General features: G+C 46.1%; 1 protein-coding gene and 1 long non-coding RNA gene across 5 annotated transcripts in view; both read right to left on the minus strand.

The window, feature by feature from the left end:
• Nucleotides 1-24,837, minus strand: part of LOC144584822 (uncharacterized) — a 274,399-nt gene that overhangs the window by 60,458 nt on the left and 189,104 nt on the right. The gene's annotated exons all lie outside the window — the stretch shown is intronic.
• Nucleotides 1-24,837, minus strand: part of CTSB (cathepsin B) — a 32,343-nt gene that overhangs the window by 3,069 nt on the left and 4,437 nt on the right. For 3 of the 4 annotated variants that reach the window (XM_078381887.1, XM_072986782.2, XM_078381881.1), the window contains exons 2-9: nucleotides 13,650-13,797; nucleotides 11,800-11,885; nucleotides 9,695-9,809; nucleotides 5,730-5,848; nucleotides 4,780-4,865; nucleotides 3,546-3,692; nucleotides 2,683-2,799; nucleotides 1,257-1,385 (exon numbers count right to left, since the gene is read on the minus strand). In XM_078381887.1, coding sequence (XP_078238013.1) covers nucleotides 1,257-1,385; nucleotides 2,683-2,799; nucleotides 3,546-3,692; nucleotides 4,780-4,865; nucleotides 5,730-5,848; nucleotides 9,695-9,809; nucleotides 11,800-11,885; nucleotides 13,650-13,778 — 928 coding nt within the window. In that variant the 5' untranslated portion in view covers nucleotides 13,779-13,797. Of the gene's footprint in view, nucleotides 1-1,256; nucleotides 1,386-2,682; nucleotides 2,800-3,545; nucleotides 3,693-4,779; nucleotides 4,866-5,729; nucleotides 5,849-9,694; nucleotides 9,810-11,799; nucleotides 11,886-13,649; nucleotides 13,800-24,837 lie in introns of all 4 variants that reach the window. The other variant, XM_078381876.1, reaches the window with a different exon arrangement.

Below are 24,837 nucleotides of genomic sequence, written 5' to 3' on the forward strand. Positions count from 1 at the left end.
GCACACACTCGTCCGGTTCCTTTTAACCTGGACAGCACGAAACGAAACTAGCTATATAGAGAAGTCCCCGAGTGCAAGACACGCAACAATTGGCTCAAGTGACAGGAAGCCAGATTTTGGTTGAATACGAGGAAAAACTTCCTTACTGTTAGAGCAGTACGACAACGGAACCAATTACCTCAGGAGTTGGCGAGTGCTTCAACCCTGGAGGGATTCATGAACTTATATAATCACCTGGCAGATATGCTTTGATGGTATTCTTGCAACGAGCAGGGGGTTGGACTTGATGGCCTTGTAGGCCCCTTCGAACTTCTCTTTTCTATGATTTCTATAAGTAGCAATAGGACTTGGGGGATTTTACCGAGCAAGGCCATGGAGATAGGATATTCTGGAGATCTCGCCTTCATAAGGTCACCATAAGTCGGAGGCGACTACTTGACAGCACATAAGAACCTCCACATAATTCTTCTATGGGAAGGTTCTGGGTGAATTACAGGAGTGAAGGTCATAAAGTCCCCTGCTTATAAAGCAAACCATCAATAGCTCTAGTGACATTTGTGGAAGGGGTGTCACCTCTCTCACCCCCCCAAAAAAGTACTCCACCTGCCCTATTTTCTTGTGCTTTGGCATACCCAGACGGACGGATGGAGAATATTTTTACCCTGCCTTTCTCCTCAAAAGGGCCCAGATGTGGGACGAACGTAAGGTTGAGAACAGAAATTATGCCAACAGACATTAGAACAGTTTTACAAGCTCAGAAGGAAGGGCACCACGTATTTTATCTGCAAACGGACCAAACGAATGGGCTCTCAAGCTCTCTCAAGACAAACCCGGGGATGGTAAGGTCAGGACATAAGAAAAATCCATGCTGCTGGACTACAGATTCCATCATTCCTCACCACCAGCTAGGGCTGGTAGGACTTGGAAGTCCCACAAGCCCTGTGGTTGTGATGTGCCGTCAAGCCACCCTTGGCTTATGGGCGACCCCATGAATGAATGAATGATCTCCAAAATGTCCTGGCCTCCACTGTTTGCCAACACAATCCTGTGGCTTCGTTCAGGGAGTCAATCCATTCCATATTTGGCCTTCCTCTTTTCCTGCCGCCTTCCACCTTTTCCAGCACGACTGCTTTTTTTCTCCCAGAAAATCCTGCTTCCTCCTGAGGCATTAAAAACAGCCCAAGCCTCCCTGACCCACACACCTTCCTCTTATAGAGCCACCCAAAGCTGCCATGAGACGCATCATCATCACATACCATTTTCACCCCAGTCTGTGTTCCAGGAGTTGGCAACCAACCAGTAAGGTGTGCCTTTGTCAACACCCCAGCCAAGGATCCGGATGGCGTGGCCACCCACTTCCTCTCCAGAAACATGTTGATAGACACCTGCAGGAGGAGGGGGGGAAATAATGCAGAAAAAAATAGAGAATTAACACATTTTCCAAACAGAAGCATTAGACTTTCCCATGCAAACCAAGTAAGGAGCTACTCAGATAAGACACAAGAACGTTTTTCCATTCATTGGAACAGCTTTCATGTCAGGCTGATGGCAACAGGAAGTTGGACTGAGATGCTGTTTATAACTTGTATTTCCAGAGATAAGAGCCTGACTGTCTCCTTTTAAAAGCCAGCCAGCATTGCTAGACATTACGTGCCATCTGCATACCTGCTACTGAGTCCTCCAGCCCAATGTCCCATTTTGGGACTGAATTTAACTACAGACGTCAAGGCTGAAAAGATCCAGGTGGATTTCTGAACTTCATTGGTTTTTGTACAGGATGGGGGGGGGGAGAGAAGCCTGTTTTGCCCATGGCTTTGTGTGTGTGTCGCTTTGGTAACTGACCTACATGATTTTAGATTTCAACACTGCTATCAAGCAAGACATTAAGCAAAATTCACACTTACGGTTTTCCCCGTGTCAAAATCCCCATAAAGTCAAGAGAACCCATAATAAAGAGAAAGGTAAAGGTTCCCCTTGACAATCTGTCCAGTCATGTCGGACTCTAGGGCGCGGTGCTCATCCCCGTTTCCAAGCCGTAGAGCGAGCGTATGGCCGAAGACAATCTTCCATGGTCATGTGGCCAGCACAACTAGACACGGAACGCCGTGACCTTCCCACCAAGATGGTACCTATTTATCTACTCGCATTTTACATGCTTTCAAACTGCTAGGTTGGCAGGAGCTGGGACAAGCGACGGGAGCTCACTCCGTTGTGTGGATTACAACTGCACATCTTCTGACCTTGTAGCACAGAAGCTTCTGCGGTTTAACCCGCAGCACCCACCAGAACCCATAATAAAGAGTATCGTACCATATATATTTAACAGTCTATGCCTCCTGGGTGAATAGCCAGCCTGCGTAGCCTTGGGCAAACTGCAGTCCCAGGGATCCCCTCCCAGAAAAAGGGAAGGGTCAACCAGTTCTGAGCATTCTCTACTTGGAAAACCCTGAAAAAGTCCATTCTAAGTCAGTGACTTGACTTGACCATCATCATCATCATCAATAAAATTATGGATAACCAGTTTTGAATTCTGTCCACTCCATTATCACTGGAATTTGCTATCTCCTCTTTAAAGCGCATCACAAAGTCGCTTGAGTGCTAATGAGGTTGACGCATGGACACTGTCACGCCATTTTAAGAGGGTTGTATTTTTCAAAAACCTGTTATTCCCAAAAGACCCACCTGATTTGTACATGAGGAAGTCTGAGTAAACAGTAAATGCTCCTTCCACAGGCCCATTCTTGTAGATTTCAGCCATTATTTCCTTCTCACTGCGTGGGACGCCATAGGATGTAAGTCCTGGATAAACGAAGAGGTGATGATGATGGAAAAGGTAAATTCAATGTGAGAAACCATTCAGACACCTGAATTCAGATGTACAGTACATCTTCTACCTCCCCATGATTGATTGCTGCAATTCACTGGGAATGAATAACAATATTTGTGTTTCTCTGAAATAAAAGGTTGTTTCTTCTGTAATGAGTTTTTAGTGGTTTATGAAAGTATTACCTATTTTTGCCTTTGGATTCTTTGTGTTTTTTTAGACTTACTTTCTCAAGTCTTTTCCTTCATAAGGACTAGAGGCACAGTTTAAACACACTGTAATCCTTTTGGCACCAGGACCCTTTAAAAGTGTTTTGTTTTCCCCAAAAATCTATGAGCAGTTTGATTTGACTGTATGGATGACTTTTAAATTGGTTTTAGAATTCTCTTTAATTCCTTTCAAGTTAATTGTCTGGGGGGGGGGTGACCGTAAACATTTTTAAATAATGAAGATTTAGCCTCTCTTATCCGAGATCTGGCTCCCACGTAATGGTAGCAAGCTGCTGAATTCTAGTTTTAATTAAACCACATCTTTAATTGCATGCTTAATTTTAAAAAATGAAATAAAAACCAGCTGACGCTGGTCAGGTCAACTTGTTTTCTATGACTATTTTCAGGGTTAAAAAAAAACTTAAGAGTCACTGTCTTGGGAAGCCTGGCAGATTCTAAAAAGCTAGAGTCAAGTTTTCAAAGTTTTTTAAAAAACCAAGAGCTTTTATTACCCATGTGTTTGTCATCCTTATAGGACGGAGAATAGCCATCTTCGCACCTCTTGACACAATCCGGGGTCTCTCCCCCTTCTCCAGTGCAGGGGGGCCGAGATCCATTAGTGTGATGTTCACATGGAGGGATAGAATAGGGTCTGCAGCCTGTCCGGGGAAAATGGAGACAAAACACCATTCAGAAACGATCTTCCATGGGGCCCTAAGTCCCAGAGCAGAGAAAACCTATGGTCTCTCCAGACAGATCTAGCGATAGCTACATAATCCCATTCCACTTCCTTGATTCAAATCCCACGGAAGATCTTGGATAGCAGAAACAGAAGTTATTTTAATGAGCATAAAAACATGGCCTAGAAGGCCATTTCTAAAGGTGGAAGCCACAAAACTGATGACTTGATGCGGTCACAAGATGCTGCTTCACCAAACTGAAACAACTAGCACCCGGAATTATTTTTTTAATGTGTAGGACACAGCAGAGAGAAGCAAGACCACAGAATATAACCAACTCTTCCTTTAAAAAGATAAAGGTTCCCCTTGACATTTAGTCCAGTCGTGTCCGACTCTAGGGCGCGGTGCTCTTCCCCGTTTCCAAGCCGTAGAGCCAGCGTTTGTCCAAAGACAGTTTCCATGGTCATGTGGCCAGCGTGACTAGACATGGAACGCGGTGACCTTCCCACTTGAGGTGGTACCTATTTATCTACTCGCATTTTTACATGCTTTTGAACGGCTAGATTGGCAGGAGCTGGGACAAGCGACGGGAGCTCATTCCATCGTGTGGATTCGATCTTACAACTGCAGGTCTTCTGACCTTGCAGCCCAGAGGCTTCTGCAGTTTAACCCGCAGCGCCACCACGTCCCATAACTCTTTCTTTAGAAGAGGTCAGTTCAAAGCATTGGAGCGAGATACCACCAGCATCTTGAGGTTGCTTTGCTCTTCTCCGCCTCGTCACTTAACACAGATTGAACAGCCAATACGCTGGACCACTGGCCTCAGCTCAGCCATGTGAACAAGCTGAAATTAAGTCCTGATTTAGAGATGGGGACGAATCCCCAGTTTGGCGACTCGTCCTGCTTCGTGATCCGTCCACACTTGAGGAACCACGAAGCTCCTCGCCATGAACCGATGGAAGCACGAATTTATTCAGAGAAAGACAATCACCACCAAGGGCTTAATAGGAAGTCCACATCCCAGTGAGCACCAAAGACACCCTGGAGCCAAAGAGGATTCACTCACCCACATGGGAGTCATAGAGGCCTCCTGACACTAAGCCCTTTTCGGTCCAGTACTTCCACGCTCCAGAAGGATAACCTCCGTTGCATCTGCAAACCAACAAGAGTTATGGACACCGAGGAACTGGACTTGTCCACAAAAGCTCTCATCAAATTCTAGCACTTCGAGCACCACAATGTTTTTTTGGCCTTCTTAGTTTTTCATTATTTTATTCATGGCCTGAGATGCTAGCACAGACTAACGTGGCTCCCTCGTCTAAAACTACACGGATTATTTACAGTTGATGAGATGCTCTCGATCATCCCAGAGTGCAGGGCACGCAACAATGGGCTCAAGTTACCCAAAGGGAGATTTCGGCTGAATTATCAGGAAAAACTTCCCAACTGTTAGAGCAGTATGACGATGGGACCCATGACCTCAGGACGTGGTGAGCGCTCCAAACGCTGGAGGTTTTCAAAAGAAACTTAAGACAACCACCGGGCAGATATCCTTTGATTTGTATTCCCTGCATCGAGCAGGAGGTTGGACTTGATGGCCTTAGAGGGCCCCGTCCAACTTCTCGATTCTATGATTCCCTAGGGAAAAATAAGGAGTTTTTTTTAAAATGCCTACTATTTAGAAAAAAACTGCGACAGAAAATTAGGGACAGCTTCCTTCTGCGAAGAATGCAAGTCTCCAGAAGTGGCTAACTGTTGTTCCTCTTGACACCCACAGAGCAGAATATGGGAAGATCAACTCTTCCAAGATTACCATTTTTACAAAGAATGAGGTCACCGGCTATGCAGACTGAGGGATTTTGTCATCACAAAAGGGAACCTTTTCCAACCTGTGTCAGAGAAGTCCTCCTCCATATTTAGAAGAGTCTAAGAAGGCCTTAGAAAGCGGTTTTCCACCCCTCCCCATAGCGGCAACGTCTTCAGCAGAGCAGTGCCGAGGCCAAGACGGCGACTCACCCCATCCCACACTCGAAACCACAGCAAGAGAGCAGGTCTTCGGCAGAGATTTCCACGTTCACCTTGGCGTTGGTGTGGATGCAAACACGATCCGACATGGCTTCCACAGCACCGAAGGCCTGCAGGTGGCGACCCAAAGAGTTACCGTCTGATATTTTATTTATTTTATTTAATTCTACCCCACCCATCTAGACCAAAGGTCTACTCTGGGCGGCATTACAAATTTTAAAGACAGTTAAGCCAATAAACATGCACTATAAACCCAAGATGGTAAGATGTGACATTTAAGATACAGCAGGAGGGAAAGCCCGCCCAAATAGCCAGGTCTTGAGTTTGCTTCTGAAGACACCCAGAGAGGGAGCCAGGCGGATCTCCACGGGCAAGTTGTTCCAAAGGCGAGGAGCCACTGCCGAGAAGGCCCGGTTCATCGTTCTTTCCTTCCGGACCTCCCTCGGCGTTAAGCCCCTCAGACGCCCGGCCTGGCTGGAACGAGTGACTCTGGCAGAACTGGGTGGGAGAAGGCGCTCGGCCAGATATCGAGGTCCTAAACCATTTAGGGCTTTATATGTCATTGTTAGGACTTTGAAGTCAACACGGAAACGAATGGGCAGCCAATGCAAGGTGGCCAGCATGGGGGAAATATGTTCACCCCAGGTTAGTGGGGGCCAGTTAGTGGAGGTGGGCACTGTGTGTTTAGTCGTTTAGTCGTGTCCGACTCTTCGTGACCCCATGGACCAGAGCACGCCAGGCCCTCCTGTCTTCTACTGCCTCCCGGAGTTGTGTCAGGTTCATGTTGGTTGCTTCGCAGACACTGTCCAGCCATCTCATCCTCGGTCGTCCCCTTCTCCTCTTGCCGTCACACCTTCCTAACATCAGGGTTTTTTCCAAGGACTCTTTTCTTCTCATGAGATGGCCAAAGTACTGGAGCCTCAGCTTCAGGATCTGTCCTTCCAGTGAGCCGTCAGGGTTGATTTCCTTTAGAACTGATAGGTTTGTTCTCCTTGCAGTCCAGGGGATTCTCAAGAGCCTCCTCCAGCACCACAATTCAAAGGCATCAATTCTTCGGCGGTCTGCTTTCTTTATGGTCCAGCTCTCACTTCCATACATCACGACAGGAAAAACCATAGCTTTGACTATTCGGACTTTTGTTGGCAATGTGATGTCTCTGCTTTTCAAGATGCTGTCAAGATTTGTCATCGCTTTCCTCCCAAGAAGAAGGCGTCTTTTAATTTCAGGGCTGCTGTCTCCATCTGCAGTGATCATGGAGCCCAGGAAGATAAAATTTGACACTGCCTCCATATCTTCCCCTTCTATTTGCCAGGAGGTGATGGGACCAGTGGCCATGATCTTAGTTTTTTTGATGTTGAGTTTCAGACCGTTTTTTGCACTCTCCTCTTTCACTCTCATTACAAGGTTCTTTAATTCCTCCTCACTTTCTGCCATCAGAGTGGTATCATCTGCATATCGGAGGTTGTTGATATTTCTTCCGGCAATCTTAATTCCGGCTTGGGTTTCGTCCAGTCCAGCCTTCCGCATGATGTATTCTGCATATAAGTTAAATAAGCTGGGGGACAGTATACAGCCTTGCCGTACTCCTTTCCCAATTTTGAACCACTCAGTTGTTCCATGACCAGTTCTGACTGTTGCTTCCTGTCCCACATATAGGTTTCTTAGGAGATGGATAAGGTGGTGAGGCACTCCCATTTCTTTAAGGACTTGCCATAGTTTGCTGTGGTCCACACAGTCAAAGGCTTTGGCATAGTCAATGAAGCAGAAGTAGATATTTTTCTGGAACTCTCTGGCTTTCTCCATAATCCAGCGCAAGTTAGCAATTTGGTCTCGAGTTCCTCTGCCTCTTCGGAATCCAGCTTGTACTTCTGGGAGTTCTCGGTCCACATACTGCTGAAGCCTACCTTGGAGGATTTTGAGCATAACCTTGCTAGCGTGTGAAATGAGTGCAATTGTACGGTAGTTGGAGCATTCTTTGGCACTGCCTTTCTTTGGGATTGGGATGTAGACTGATCTTTTCCAATCCTCTGGCCACTGTTGAGTTTTCCAAACTTGCTGGCATATTGAATGTAGCACCTTAACAGCATCATCTTTCAAGATTTTAAGTAGTTCAACTGGAATGCCATCACCTCCACTAGCCTTGTTGTTAGCCAGGCTTTCTAAGGCCCACTTGACTTCGCTCTCCAGGATGTCTGGCTCAAGGTCAGCAACTACATTGTCTGGGTTGTCCGGGATATCCAAATCTTTCTGATATAATTCCTCTGTGTATTCTTGCCACCTCTTCTTGACGTCTTCTGCTTCTGTTAGGTCCCTCCCATTTTTGTCTTTTATCATGTTCATTTTTGCGCAAAATGTTCCTCTAGTATCTCCAATTTTCCTGAACAGATCTCTGGTCTTTCCTTTTCTGTTATCTTCCTCTATTTCTTTGCATTGTTCATTTAAGAAGGCCCTCTTGTCTCTCCTTGCTATTCTTTGGAAGTCTGCATCCAATTTTCTGTAACTTTCCCTATCTCCCTTGCATTTTGCTTCCCTTCTCCTCTCTGCTATTTCTAAGGCCTCGTTGGACAGCCACTTTGCTTTCTTGCATTTCCTTTTCTTTGGGATGATTTTCGTTGCTGCCTCCTGGACAATGTTACGAGCCTCTATCCAAAGTTCTTCAGGCACTCTGTCCACCAAATCTAGTTCCTTAAATCTGTTCTTTACTTCCACTGTGTACTCATAGGGGATTTGGTTTAGATTATACCTGAGTGGCCCAGTGGTTTTTCCTACTCTCTTCAGTCTAAGCTTGAATTTTGCTATGAGAAGCTGATGATCAGAACCGCAGTCAGCTCCAGGTCTTGTTTTTGCTGACTGTATAGAGCTTCTCCATCTTTGGCTGCAGAGAATATAATCAATTTGATTTCGATATTGCCCATCTGGTGATTTCCATGTATAGAGTCGCCTCTTGTGTTGTTGGAAAAGAGTGTTTGTGATGACCAGCTTATTCTCTTGACAAAACTCTATTAGCCTTTGTCCTGCTTCGTTCTGAACTCCAAGGCCAAACTTCCCTGTTGTTCCTTTTATCTCTTGGCTCCCTACTTTAGCATTCCAGTCCCCTAGAATGAGAAGAACATCTTTCTTTGGTGTCAGTTCTAGAAGGTGTTGTAAATCTTCATAGAATTGTTCAATTTCAGTCTCCTCAGCAATGCTGGTTGGTGCATAAACTTGGATTATTGTGATGTTGTATGGTCTGCCTTGGATTCGTATTGACATCATTCTATCATTTTTGAGATTGTATCCCAAGGATGATCAGGTGGGCACACACTGAAGGATTCCTTTCCTTTCCTAAGCTCTGGCAAAGGATGACCCCTGTGCCCAAATTCCTGCCTGAAGGAATTTGGGATGGACCCTAGCTGGAACGCTAAGGTAGAAGAGAGCTTTCAAAATCTGGGTCAGATGGAAGAACCCCCAGATGGCCAACAAAACAAAATGGAGTTTATATTCCACATCTGACAAAACAGAACTATTTTGAGGCCTTAACCCCAAGTTTTTTGACAGCATCTTGGGCAAGTGCTGGAGAATTCAAAAACTCGTAGAAGAGTGGAGTCCGATGGGGCTTGTAAGTGCCCTGCTCAATGCAGGAATCATCTTATTTGTGATGTATCAATGTAATAAAGGGACTCCCAATCTCAGACTTTTCTCCAGAAGAGTAGTTCTCCGGCCCGATGAACTCCAGTAGCCAGACCGATGTGCTGATTACGTATCCAGTTTGACCTTGCTAATAGGTCAGATGATGCCCGTTGGGTCTACCATCCCATCTCCCTTCCTTCTTCCACCTTTCTAAACAGGTTTTGGGAAGCCCTCCTTTTTCCTGAAGCACCCACTAGCACCCAGATGCTGGAACTGCCAACCCCGGTTGACAGAGAAAAGGGCTCAGAATTGCACTCTAACGACAGAACCCAATTAGGACATCTTACCCAGCAGGAACCACAAGAACCCTGGTCTCTGATCTCATTGATCGTTGGGCAGTTGGGCCACTGTCGCCGCGCATCGAAGCTCTCCGGTAAGACCACGTCACCCGCAAACTCGAATCTTTGGGTTCCGAAGTGGCCAAAGGGAGAAAGGGAGAGAAATCAACGTGGTTAAGAATGTCCTAGCTTTCTCCAGAATCGCTGACACATACGGCAGCCTACCAAGATCAACTAAGGCCTCGTTAGGACTTAAACTCGTCATCATCTTAGAACTGCAGAGTTGAAAAGGACCCGATGGATCATACAGCCCAACCCCTAAACTGGGAGACCTTGATGTAGCTCAGTGGATACAAGCAGCTGCCTCAGAATCGGTTAGAATTTCAAATTCCCACCATGCTTCTTGGAAGATAGACCAGTACAATGGGGTCTTGACTTGAGAACTTAATCCGTATTGGAAGGCGGTTCTCAAGTCAAAAAGTTCGCAGGTCAAATCTGCATTTCCCATAGGAATGCATTGAAAACCATTTGATCCGTATCTGCTCTTTTCCGTCCATAGAAACTAATGGGAAGCTGCTATTCTGCCTTTGACCACTAGAGGGGGATATTTTGTTTCTTTTTTTCTTAGGTCAAGAAAGTTCAGGGAAGGCAGGGAAAATACAGTCCAGACAGTACAGTGGACCCTTGATTTACAGAATTAAACTGTATTGGAACAATGGCTGCAGGTCAAAAAGTCTGTAGGTCAAGTCTCCATTGAGCTACAGTGCATTGAAAACCGATTAATCCCGTAACAGGCCGTTTTTGTTCCATTTTGGTTTTTTTCTGGTCTGTAAGTCAAATCTCAGTCTGCAAGTCAAATCTAAATTTTACGGCCAGAGAAGTCTGTAACTCAAAAAGTCTGTAAGTCAAGCCGTCTGTAAGTCAAGGGTCCACTGTACAGATTACCTGTCCTGTGCTGGCTGATGGGTTTTACATGGCTACTATCCTCCACTAAGTTTCCACGGCTGAGAGGAGATCGGAACCTGAGTTTCCGGAGTCTTAGTCTGACAATTCTCCACTACATCACTGGTTCTTAACCTTGAGTTACTCAGGAGTTTTGGACTGCAACTCCCAGAAGCCTTCACCACCAGTTGTGCTGACTGGGGTTTCTGGGAGTTGCAGTTCAAAAGCATCCGAGTAACAAAGGTTAAGAACCACTGCACTACATCACGCTGACCGAAGAGGGGCACAAATACCTTCCTCAGGTCAAGCCAGATCAGTGGTCCATCTAGGCCCGTAATAGGGACTCTTGAGCTCCAATGAGTCTCCATTATTTCCAGCCGGTCTCTTTTTCATACTAACTGGGGATGCCCAGGACTGAACTCTCGACTTTTGGCATTCAAAGCACAGACGCTGAGTCAGCACCTTTTCCCTCCACTCTAGCAGTGTTTACAGTGACTTCCGTTATCAAGTAGACATCCTTGAGATGCAAAACCCCCCCAAGATAGTCCCTGTCTGGACAAGGGGCAAAGTTCCAATAGGATTGGAAGCACAGAGAGTCAACATCTTAAGTTAGAGTCTCCAAATCCCACGAGGTACGAGTTCCCCCTCCATTCGGCACTGATTAGGCCTCATCTTGAGTCCTGTGTCCATTTCTGGACACCACATTTCAAGAAGGATGCTTGGAACCAAGTTCAGAGGAGGGCGACAAGGATGATCAGGGGGCTGGAAACCAAGCCTTACGAGGAAAGGCTGAGAGAACTGGGCATGTTTAGCCTTGAGAAAAGAAGGCTGAGGGGTGATAGGATAGCACTTCATAAATACTTGAAATACTATCATCCAGAGGAGGGGCAGGATCTGTTCTCAATCATCCCAGAGTGCAGGACACGTAACAATGGGCTCAAGCTACAGGAAGCCAGATTTAGGCTGAGTATCAGGAAAAACTTCTTAACTGTTAGAGCAGTACAACAATGGAACCAATTTTTTGGGGGGAGTCGGTGAGCACTTCAATGCTGGAGACACTGAAATGTCGATGACCACCTGGCAGATGCCTTGAGCAAGTGAGCAAGGGGACTGAACTCAATGGCCTTATAGGCTTCTTCCAATTTTGTGATTCTATGAGTCTACAATCTTACCTTGGTGGCAGTTTGGGGCCATGCAGGTAGGTGCCGCATAGCTTCTTCACGTAACTCATGTCCACGTTTTGGAAGTTGTGCCCTGCCTTTAGCAAGGGAAAAAAGAGAGGCAGCACAAGTGAGAGAGATGTTAAAAGACATTGGAAAAGGACATTGGGAAACATTTCTCATGTAGTCTCTGGAGGAGATTTGCAATTTGCCACCATCCGAGGGCGTGCCGTGGGGCTTGGGGTGCCCCTGAAACCTCCCATGCACCTCAGGATCTGTCCTTCCAGTGAGCACTCAGGGTTGGTTTCCTTTAGAACAGATAGGTTTGTTCTCCTTGCAGTCCAGGGGATTCTCAAGAGCCTCCTCCAGCACCACAGTTCAAAGGCATCAATTCTTCGGCGGTCAGCTTTCTTTATGGTCGAGCTCTCACTTCCATACATCACGACAGGAAAAACCATAGCTTTGATTATTCGGACTTTTGTTGGCAAGGTGATGTCTCTGCTTTTTAAGATGCTGTCTATTGATTATTATATTGATTGATTGATTTGATATAAAGGAAATTTCCTAAAATCTGCAGACTTTGAAGTCAACTACAATAGAACATCTTGCAGCAGTTGGTATTTTTCACATTCCAACCTCTCTTGTAAACACCCACCCTTCTAGACAGAACGTTTTCCTCCAAAGCCAAACTGAAGCTTATCTTCAAGGCCAGATGGCTAATCCTCCCACATCAGCCTCTATGCAGGCACATGGCCTTAAGCACTCAAAAGCAAAAAGCAAAGTGTGCTGCTTATTCTATACCACCCCATAGCGCTTCAAGCACTCTTTGGGCAATTTACAAGTTAATTATGCAGGTTACACATTGCACACACACACACCCCCCCGAGTGAGCTGGGTACTCATTTTACCAACTTTGGAAGGATAGAAGGCTGAGTCAACCTTGAGCCGGTGACTTGGGATTGAATCCCGGGTCGTGAGCAGAGTCTTGACTGCAGCACTGCAGTTTAACCAGCCACTGAATAGTAGCCCAACTCCCACCTTCACGTTGAAGGCAGGAAGCTAATAAATTAGAGGAAAAAGCTCTAAAGGCGGGTGCCCCGTGAACAGCTAACAAGACTTACACCAGAGAGAAGATGCTCTAGTTCAGTGGTCCCCAACCACGGGGCCTCTAGATGTTCTTGGACTTCAACTTCCAGAAATCCTGGTGGTGGTGAAGGCTTCTGGGAGTTGTAGTCCAGGAACATCTGGAAGCCCAAGGTTGAACCAGCACTGAACTAGAGCATCTTCTCTCTGGTCTAAGTCTTGTTAGCTGTTCATGGGGCACCCGCATTCAGGGCTTCTTTCCCTAATTTATTGGAATTTAGCTGGCCTGTCCGTGCTGGAGATCACCAACTCCATCCAGGTTTACCAACATTTGAACCGGCCTCATACTATTCTCTATCTAAATAGATAGAGACTATCTATTCAGGGGTTCCTAACCTTGAGTCCCCAGATGTTCTTGGACTAAAACTCCCAGAAAATGTCATCGCCAGCTGGGCTGGCCAGGATTCCTGGGAATTGTAGTCGACGAACAACTGGGGACCCGAGGTTGGGAACCACTGAGTCAGTCTTGGCTAGACAGCCACAGCTGTCCAGGGTTTCAGCTATTTCTCCCCTCCACCTCCCAACACAACCAAGAGATTCGCGGCATTCCCAAGAGGTCTCCAACCCTGCTTACCTTCCCAAGTGAGAAAATGATCGGTATGTTCCCAAGGGAACCACGTGTTCCTTCAGCCCCTCAGGGAACAAACCCACGAGCATCTCCTTCACATGCGCTCTCCCTTCCTCCCATGCCACGGCACAGCCAAGACCTGCTGACTCACCTGCCAGGTGGTGTTGAGTTTGTTGATGTAGTTCACCATGTCATGAGACAGAGGAGGGAAGGAGGGAGGGACCGTAACGGCACTTGTGAGGGCCACCACGAGGCACAGCGCTGCTACAGACGGCCACATCTTGGAGACGGGTCTTTACCTGGAGAAGGATGGACAAGATTTATTTCCATGGTTGTGTTCGGTTACCAAGTTTGTGCAAACAGGCAGCTCTTCATCTCCTGTACAGGTAAGCCAAAACCTTGTAAAGGTAAAGGTTTCCCTTGACATTTAATCCAGTCGTGTCCGACTCTAGGACGTGATGCTCATCCCCGTCTCCAAGTCACAGAGCCAGCACTTGTCCAAAGACAGTTTCCGTGGACACGTGGCCAGCGCGACTAGACACGGAACGCCGTGACCTTCCCACTGTGGTGGTACCTATTTATCTACCCCCATTTTTACATGCTTTTGAACGGCTAGGTTGGCAGATGCTGGGACAAGCGACGGGAGTTCCCTCCGTTGCGTGGATTCGATCTTACGGCAGCTGGTCTTCCGACCTTGCAGCACAGAGGCGTCTGCGGTTTAACCTGCAGCAACACCACATCCCATAAAAAACTTGTAATGCTTCTCAAAGCACTTTTACTCCACATGAGCGACCAACTCCATGAGCGCCGATGATGAGAAATCCGAATCATGAACCCATTACAACCTCAAGATTCCTTAATCAGATGCATGATGCAAAACCTTCATTTTTCCAATCTACATCTAGAGTGGTTTTCCATTTAGGATCTCGCACAAACAGCACTAAACCTTGTGATCCCTTTGAAAGCAACCACATTGTGAGTGGCATCCAAAAAAAGTGACCCAAAGTCCATAAAAGTTCATGCCAAATTAAATCAGTGTTGGCATTTTGTATCTCACAGTGGTCGCCTGACTTGGTACCTGGCTAGAAAACCAGCCCTTGAATGCCTTGGCTAGCAACCATTCTGGTGATCATGTTGACACCCGTTCAGCCCTACCAGCATAAAGCTGCAAACAGGATTCTGCAAGTTGGTGTTTCAAAGGGTCTCACTTTCCAAGAAAAAACTGCTGGGTTTTTTTGGGGGGTCACATAATCTAGTATGGCCCATTCCCCCCGCCTCCCCCATATCTACATATGGCTAGTATGCACAGCTCCTATACCTGCAACGTTTTAGCTCTGCACAGGTAATAAGATGAGGTTCCATAAAAGCAGAAAACGGAATGCAGATCATGCTGCAGGAAGGGGTGCAGAATATCAACCTAGCAAGAAGTGCATAGAATAATATGTAGAAAACGGCTTTAGAAATCCTGAGCAAGCAAGCGTGTCCAGAAATAAGAACATCTAGTCTAGAAAACCAAAACCCTCTTTTGCGTGAGGGTCTCTCCAGATGAAAATGTGGTACCTTTTTCACATCAGTCTCATGCACTGAAGCTTGCATGGCATCAGCAAAATGCCCCATCTGTTGCAGAGTTTTTGGTTAGATTCCTTGAGCTGCCCAACAGAAATACACAGTTCCACAGAATAAGCTTCAAGTTCCCCACATAGTTCACTCCTTTTCTCATTAACTGGCACTTACAGTCTCAGTAACTCACTCAGAGCCATTATCAGAAGAATAAAAATACTTCGTTCCTTAAAGCAGGACAGATCAAACTAGTACACAGAGGACGGCGTACAACAACAGACCTCAACAGACACAAGGACTTCCAATGGATGGACCTAACAGCCCGTTGGTGAGAAACAGGGGTGGGCTAATTTGAGGGACTTGAAGCTGATTCTGCTCTGTCATTCCCTGCACTTCTGCGGCACAGCTAAAGGAAGTTTAACCAGAAATTCAAAACTCTGCTTTCCTTTCTCCCTGCAAAATTGTCAAGTAGAGTTGCAGTTTCAACCGGGGTGAGTTCCTTCTTCCGGTTTAAGCCTCTCCAAAGACACAGGAGAACTCATGCCCTTTTTTTGAAATGCATAAAAGCCAGCCTGAGCGTCTAAGAGAGAAATTGCCTTTGGTTTCCAGCCGGCCGCCTCTCCGTTCAGTGGCAAAGCTGGGCCTGCCCCACATCCGAGGGAAAAAAACGTTAAGCGGCTGCCGTTCCCGTCTGCTGAGCGGGTCCCTCAAGATTTCCAGGGCAACCTTCCCCGATCTTCAGCCCCAGGCCCTTTCTTGCAGAATCCTTAATCAGGGGGCTGTATCCAGATCTTGGAGAAGTGACTTTTATTCCACGGCCAAAAGATTCTGGGAGTCCAGAAAAATTCTCTCCTCCAAGGGCTGAGCGTTAACCACTTTCAGAAGGCAATGCGGAAGGATCACCAGTCTTGTCGATTATCTCCAGATCAGCTCTTCCACATGACAGGAAGGGAGCTTTAAGCCCCTTGCAAGGAAAAAAAAATATATTCCCTTCCCCACCCCGTCCATCTCACACACAAAAATCCCCCACAATCACACACAAAGTTTCGGCTATAAAGTCTGTGGGGTGAGTGTTCTGTTTGAACCTTCAGCTGTGCGCTGTGTGAGAGTAGTAAAGATACAACCCAAAAAGTCGTGGGCTTCCCAGAGAGGGACCTCCATATTATTTATTTATTTAAAATATTTTTCACCTCACCTTTCTCCTCAAAAGGACCGAAGGCAGCTTACAACAATTAAAAGACAATGTTGAAAAGCAAGAAACAGTATCTATCTATCTATCTATCTATCTATCTATCTATCTATCTATCTATCTATCTATCTATCTATAACAAGCATTATATTAAAAATGGGGAACAAAATCAATATTAAAAACACATTTAAAAACATCAGAGCATAACAATTCATTAAAAAAACATTTCTCAGGGTGCCAGTCAGTTCAAAGAAACCTGGGGGAGGGAGGCACACACCTAAAAAAAGTTGAGGTAGGCTACATCGGGCCTTCCAGATGTTCTGGACTACATAACCCATCAGTCCCTGGTAACTAGTTAATGAGCAGGAATTATAAGAGTTTGTCATAACATCTGGAAGGCACTAGGTTTCTTACCCTTGGCCAGAGTGGATAAAAATAAAAGATTTTTAAAAAATCAATTGATTTAATTAACAATTTAAAACCACCATTTTAAAGAAATCATTTTTAAAGTTTAAATTGTAAAAAAAAATAAAAATTTGATTTTTAAATTTTTAATCAGGATTTAAATCAAATCCATCCTGCGCCTGCCTTTAAAACGGTGGGAAGTTTTTGCTCCATTCTCCTAGCTAAGAAAAAGCAGTCGGGCGAGATTTGGCTTTGCATGAACGAGGAAGTGCCACGCTTCTTAAGTAATATTTACACGACTACTGGTTTGCCTCACAAAACTTTCCCAGTCATGTGGTTTGCATGTTCTCCTTTCTGAGGTGGGGGAAAACAAACAAAAGTCAAGGAGAGAGAAGCCGAAGACACAGATGTACCTAGTAGTTTGTTTCGGCAAGACAGAATTCGGCTTCCAACCCTACACTCTGTAAACAGAGAAATATCTGAATTTTCCTAGGAATATAGAGATATATAGTGTGTATATGCCGTCCCCCCTGTCCAGCAAAACACCTGAGAGCTATTTGGCCTTGAGTGGGCAACTAAGAGTCATTAGGTTTACAAAATGAGATTTCCCGTGTGGTGGACTGGATCGAGTGACCGACTAGGGCTCTGGCGAACAGGATTCGAATCCTTGTTGAGCCATGGAAACTCACTGGGAGACAGGGACAGATAAAAACACTCCTTTAATGTCCCACTTACAGTCGTGCCCCGCTTAACGATTACCCCATATAACGATGAATCCGCTTCACGACAATGTTTTTGCGATCGCAATTGTCCATTCGAACGCATTGAATGGTTTTCAATGCGTATCAATGGGCTTTTTTATTTCTCTTTACGATGTTTTCACTCTACAGCGATTTCGCTGGAACGAATTAGCGTCGTCAAGCGAGGCACCACTGTACCTTGAAAGCCCTTTTAGGGTTGCTCTAACAATGGCACAACACGCAGACATAATTTCACTAAAGACCTGCTCTACAATGGTTGAACGGGCAATTAGGAGTCCTTAAATTTACAAAATGCCTGCTCCAACTTTCAGTTGCTCATCTGGTTGAACTCTTCCCATATGGCATCAGAATGCTGATAAGAGACCGTCACACCCAGTGTCATCTAGAGCTCTCAGAAATAGATTTTGCCTTCTCTCCCCCCCCCCAACAGATGTGTCCTGCTGATTAAAAACCTAGCCTCCCCTTTGGACCAACTACCAAGACAGGACCCCTCTGGAAAACAAAATAATGCTCGGAAAAGGGGGCGGCAGCAGGAAAAGAGGAAAACCAAACACGAGATGGACGGGCTCCATAAATGAAGCCACGGGACAGGAGTCTGCAAGAGCTGGACAAGGAGACCAAGGAAATGACATTCTGGAGCTCTGCGATTCTGGCTGCAGAACTGCAGGTTGGGGGTTCGATTCCCCACCGTGCCACCTCTTGGATAGAGGCTGGACTCAAGTGACCCATAGAGTCCCCTCCCGCTCTGCAGTTCTCCAATTATTATTCATGTTATCACTCATTCACGGGGTCGCCATAAGCCTAGGGTAACTTAATGGCACATAATAACAAGATCATTTTGAGATCATGCTGTGCAGAGTTCAGATATGTGAATTCTCTGGACTACAAGACCAACAGCCATGGGTCCTCTTATCAGAGAGATTCTGGGGAAGGCAGCCGAGATGAAAGTTTCAGATACCGTCAGTAACCTATGAGACCTACAGGAATTCTGCAAGCTTTCAGACTGGCAGGAGAAGACAATTCGGCATTTAAAGGCAAAACCAGCCTTTTCAGTTTTTCTCCGTACGAGTGCAACTTCCTACACGGGGTACGATGGTCTGGAACCAACATGTTACAACATCCAGTCCCGCTCTCGTGACTCAGATGCTGGCTAAGCCCTTTTTCGGTTTCTCCCTTCGAAACACACACAGATCAGCTGCAGAAAGAAGAACCGCTTTCTAAAATAAAACTCTGGCCAAACCGCTTAAAACGAAACTCTCTGGTCACAAGACCGAAAAGGCCACGGCGATATTTCCAGGCAGCTTTTTTCCTTCTTTCTAATGACATAAATGTCCTCATTTCTCTCTCTCTCTCAAAAAAAATTGCAGGGATATATATACTCCAAGATCGCTTTGTTTCTCTTAGGACAAAGGGGGGATTCGAATCCAGACCTCCCACCGGTGTGCCACCATACAGAAGGGAAAGAAAGGAAAGTAAGCAGAGAGTTTCTGGTGGACAAAACGGAACGTTACCTATTATTTCCTCCTTCAAAGTCCCAAGTAAGCAAGCAAGCAAAAGAGGAGAATAGAATGGAAGACGATGACAGGGATATAGGGTTTTTTCCCCCCACATTTAACTAATAAAAGGTTATGTTCCCCAGATCGGTATCTGTGGAAAGGTCTTCTTTGGGTTTAAAAAACCCATCCATCTAAACAAAGGCACTCATCTGCCGCTGAACTGAGATAAGCCAAGACTGCAGCAGTATTTGAATCATACTAAGGAGATCCGAGTTTGAATCATAGAACTGGAAGGGGCCTATGAGGCCATCGTTTCCCACCCACCGCTCAAGGCAGGAATCCAAGTCAAAGGAGATCTGACTGATCATTGCCCCCATTCTTTCTTGACCACTTCTAGCGTGGGAGCCCTCGTCACCTCTTGAGAATCATGGGCTCCATCGTCGTACTGTTCTAACAGCTAAGAAGTTTTTTCCCCTGATCTTCAGCCTAAATCTGGCTCCTGCATGGAAACAATGACAGAGCACAGATACTTCCCCTCTCCTGTAGGACAATCTCTCAGGGATGCGAAAAGGGCTAACTGCATCTCAGCCTCAGTCTTCTTTCTCTACAGTGGTGCCTCGCTTAACGATGATAATCCATTCCAGGAAAATCACCGTTAAGCGAAAACATCGTAAAGTGAAAAAAAACCCATTGAAACGCATTGAAACCCATTCAATGCATTCCAATGGGTAAAAACGCATCGTCCAGCGAAGATCCTCCACACGGCAGGCATTTTCGCTGCCTATATAGCGAGGAATCCGTCCATAAACATAGCGGGGAGCCATTTTGATCACCCGGTGGCCATTTTGAAACCACCAATCAGCTGTTCAAAAAACATCATTTTGCGAAGAAGCGGTTCCTGAAGCAGGGAACCAATCATCGCAAAGCGAAATTCCCCCATTCAGACCATCTATTTGCGATCGCAAAAGAACGTCGTTAAGCGGATCCGTCGTAATGCGGGGCAATAGTAAAGCGAGGCACCACTGTACTTTAGGATGCATCAATCTCAGGCCCATCCTGTTTCATGGGCTGCTGACCAAGACGAAAAAGAGGGTGTGGAAAGCAGAGGGGGGAGAGCCGTGTACAATGAGGTGACCCCCATTAGGCGCACGGACAGCGGGCAGAAAGGATGAAGAATAAAGCTACACTTCTCTGCCCCCCCCCCCTTTTAAAAAAGGACCAATTCGCACATTTCCACACCTGGGTACTGGTGTGGCAAACATGCATCCAGTCTGTGACCTCTGGGAAATTCTCTACTAGCCCAGGAATGCATGATCATTCCATTGTGTCTTTCTAAAAATCAGCATTTTTAAAAAAACTAAGGTTTGGCATAAGCAAGGCATACCTATGATGTGTTGTCCTACTACATCTCCCATTAGCCCACGGCGAGAAATGGAGGAAGCCGCATTCCACCCGGAATAGGAGTGCTGAGCATTGCCATCTCTTGCTTAAAATATTAACAGGAAAGAGGGTGAGATTCTCCAGAAATGCACAGCTTGTGTGGCATGTTCTTGTGTCCCCAAAAAGTTTCCGAGATCACATCTGGAGTTCCACCCAAATCAAAGCACATCTGTTGAGGCCCACCAACCAAGAACGAATGTAAGATCTGAACTCAGCTGAAAGGGGTGTGTGAGTGCGAGTCTCTGCGAGTGTTTTTCTGGGAAAGTCTCCGGTTGTGTAACAGTGAATTTTGGGACGAGGCAGGAAAAAAAAAAAAAAAGACAAGGTAAGCAACTTAAACTTCAGCACAGCCTGAACAGGAAACCAAGGAGGAGAAATGCATTAAGCAGAATAAAGCAAAACAGGAAAGTTCCTCTGAGCCCTTTTTTTGGAAAAGCTGACCCAGTTCCTGCCAATCCTGCAGATTTCACTGCAGGAAAAACACGCAAGAATACTTTCGACTCTGTTTATGGCTTGACTGGTTAACGTCCCTTAGTCACATGCTCTCAGGGAGTTACAAGTGGCTGTTCCAGTCGGTCTCTCCCTTCTCTGCTCAACTCACTGAAAAAAGGAACATACAGTGGTGCCTCGCTAGATGGTGACAATCCGTTCCACTGAAATCGCTGTTTAGCGAAAAGCATTTCCCCTTTGAATTGCACCGAAAACTGTTTAATGCATTCCAATGGGGAAGAATCGTCGTTGTCTAGCGAAGATCGGCCATAGGAAAGCCGCTTTGCGAACCGCCGATCAGCTGTTTAAATCGCTGTCTTGCGAAGCTTAGATCCCAAAAACATAAGTTTTGCAAGAGCAGAGGGAGCTGTCAAAATTGTTGTCTAGCGAAAATCGGTTTGCGAAGCAGGGACCAAACATTGTCCAGCGAAATTCCCCCATAGGAATCACTGTTTTGCGAATTGCTATAGCGATCACAAAAAGTCAACGTCTAGCGAAAAAACTGTCATGCGGGGTAACTGTCTAGTGAGGCACCACTGTAAATCCTTCCAGAACAGCGCCCTCTAATCCTCTGCCTTCCAGAGGTACTGGGCTACAATGTCCATCGTCCCCCCCATTAGCACCGTCAGCCCCAGCTAAAGCTGGGTAGATGCAATGTAAGGCCAATATTCCAGAAAACCCAGACTCTATGAAGTTGATTCCTAGCTCTTTAGGGGCATGAAAGAAAGAAAAAACACAACTCAGTTGGGTAAATGTAAGAAACTAAAGTCTACAGGCTGATTGAATCATTGGCCCCCAACAAATGTCAATCTACTGGTTGAAATCTTGTTGCTTAGCCTATCTTGCAACTAGAGTAGACCCAGTGAATCAATGGAACTTGGAGTTGACGCACCAAATCCTCACGGATGCGAAGGGTCTTACGACACTAAGCCACATGATTTCAGCCGCTGAATCAACAGAGCTTTCTTAAGTCAACACTCATTTCTAGTCCCACTGCTTTAATTGGGACGAGCAACTTTATTTAGCCCTATATGCCTATGGCCCCACAGAAAAAGCTTTGTCTCACCCCCAAGATGGGTGGGAGGCTGTCCTGTTTGAGAGCCATGCTGCCTATGGGATTCTTGGAGTTGTAGACCCAAAAAACCACAACTCTGCTCACCTTTAAATACCCTTAATACACTCTAGGACAGCGCTTCCCAACCTTGCGTTCCCAGATGTTCTTGGGACAGCAACTCCCAGAAATCCTGCTCAGCCCAGCAAGGGGTGAATGCCTTTGGGAGTTTTAGTCCCAGAACATCTGGGGGGCCCAAGGTTGGAAACCACTGGAGCAGGTAGAACAACACTGAAGAAAATAAATACAAGCCATGGAGCTAAAACATCAGGGCCTGAAGACAACAGAAGGTGTGTAACCCCACAGGCAAGAGGCTAAAGGTTAACAGAAAAAAAAAGAGTCATAATTTTCCAGGTCTAGATGTGACGTTTCCTCAAAGGGTCCATTAAGCTTTGTTATTATCTACTGAAACTTCCCCCAGAAAGAGGAATTGTTTGCAGCTCCTAAATCCAACCAAGACTGAACTTTCTGTGGAAGCCAAAATGATAAAAACCGAGGCTGTCCTACTCTGGACGCATCATGAGACGGGCAGATTCACTAGAAAAAGACACTAAGGCTGGCAAAAGTTGAAGACAGCAGGAAAAGAGGAAGACCAAGCAAGAGATGGACTGACTCTCTAAAAGAAGCCATGGGCTGGAGTTTACAAGAGTTGAGGATCAGGATTACAGGGTCACCATAAATCGGAGGCGACTTGACAGCATGGAACAAGAACAAAACCACCCTCCCAGTCTTCCCCCTTTCATCCACAAAATCAAAGTCTTGATCCAACAGCCTGGCTCTTTCCATTAAAGCCACGACTGACTACCACTGCAGCCTCTATTAAGGGGCACAGGGTTTCTACTCAAAGGCAACAGTTAAGCCAGGATCGCTCTATCCTTTGGTCCTCACTGTCCGGCCGAGTCTCCCAAACGGCAGCTCAGCCCATTTCCTGGGTAGAACTCCAGATCAACCCATCATTGTTCGTTAGAAGGCCCCAACGGATCCTGACCTTCTCTTACTTATGGGGAAATGCCAAGTTTTCCTATAGGGGCAGAGAGCATCCACGAGGAACGCAATGCACTTCCCCACCCCAACCATCAATGCTTCGGAGGGTTGCCCCCTTCTCAGGCACTAGCCTTCAATCCAGACGGGTTTCCTCCAGAAATACAGTGGTGCCTCGCTTAACGGGTGCTCCGTTTAGCGACGAAACCGCATAGCGATGAACTTTTTGCAATCGCAAAAGTGATCACTTTGCGATGTTTCCTATCCTTTTTTTTTTGCTTTGCGATGATCGGTTCCCTGTTTCGCTTACCGATCATCACAAAGCGATGATTTTTTAACAGATGATCGGCGGTTCCAAAATGGCGAGGCACCACTGTACTCAACAGACACTCCCAACCCTACATCCCATCATGACCACCTCTCCTGCTATTTATCTGGAAACAGTCTTGTGGCCTCGGAGACCCACATTCAGACATGTAACACGGACGTGGAACAAGGTCCGACGTGCCTTTCCAAAGGGTTTGTCCGGCCGGAGCAAAGACAGCCTCGAGAGCCGGCATCTGAAACCTCAGGATTGCTGGAGACAAGTCAGGTCACTAGATCATCTCATTTAAGCTGTAGTTCTAAGCTGGCTTTGCAGCCATGCAACACCACTGGCGGATATTCCTCATCCATACCGATTTATTTATAAGGTCTATATGGCACCTTTCTCCCGAGAGAGGACTCAAGGTAGCTCACAACCATTAAAACTCTCCTCACAACCGGTTTAAAATACTGTTGTTGTTTAAAAAACAAACAAACCTCAAGCCATCATGAATCAGAATTAAAAGCAAGAGAAAAAGTAATTTGGAAGGCATTAAAGACATTTAAACTTATCTAAATCTGATCAATACAGCATTCCCCTGCCTAGACCCAGCCCCTTATTGCTTGAAAGGAAGGCTTCTGACTGATGGGGGCAGGAGGAGGAGGAGGAGGGGACCAACCCGGTTTCTCAAGGCATCACATTACAAAATCTGGGAGCCACCACCATGAAGACCTTCTCTCAGGTCCCCAACAAATGAGCTTGGGAAAACGGTGGAATGAAGATAAATGCCTCAATAATCTTTCTCTTGATGGAGGTACAGTGGCGCCTCGCTTAACAATTGTCTCGTTAAACGACAAAACCACCTGATGATGAAGTTTTTGCGATCACTTTTGCGATCGCAAAACGATGTTCCTATGGGGAAAATTCACTTAACGATGATCAGTTCCCTGCTTCGGGAACCGATTTTTCGCTAAACAATGATTCTGAAACAGCTGATCGGCAGTTCTAAAATGGCTGCCACTGTGCAAAATGGCTCCCCGCTGTGTTTTCAGGAAGGATTCCCCGCTTTACAGGTACCAAAAATGGCTGCCCCTATGGAGGATCTTCCCTGCACGGTGAGTTTTCAGCCCATTGGAATGCACTGAACTGGTTTCAGTGCATTTCAATGGGCTTTTTTGTTTCACTTGACGAGGATTTCGCTTAACAGCGATTTCAACGGAACAAATTATCCTCGTCAAGCAAGGCACCATTGTATTCCAAGAAAAGGGAATGCTTTACTCCATCATTTTAATAGTGTCTTATTCAGGAATTGTGGTGGGCCAATTTATCAACAGCATGAAGTGGGCAGAGTGGGAACTCAGCTTTAGGTAGGTCTCTTGCTGTGGAGCCAGAAGTTGGGAGTTTGATTCCCCCACCGGGCCTCCGTTACAAGGGCTGGACTGGATGATCCTTAGGGGTCCCTTCCAAGCTCTGCAGTTCTAAGACGATGATTATGACTGAATATGGATCATCCTATGAATATGAATCAGCGCTAAACAGCACGGCGCTATGCGAGGTCCTACCGGACACGCATAGGAGCTGGCTACTCTTTCCGACCCATGAC

The sequence above is a fragment of the Pogona vitticeps genome, chromosome 1 (genome assembly GCF_051106095.1).
Source record: "Pogona vitticeps strain Pit_001003342236 chromosome 1, PviZW2.1, whole genome shotgun sequence".
Classification (NCBI taxonomy): Eukaryota; Metazoa; Chordata; class Lepidosauria; order Squamata; family Agamidae; genus Pogona; species Pogona vitticeps.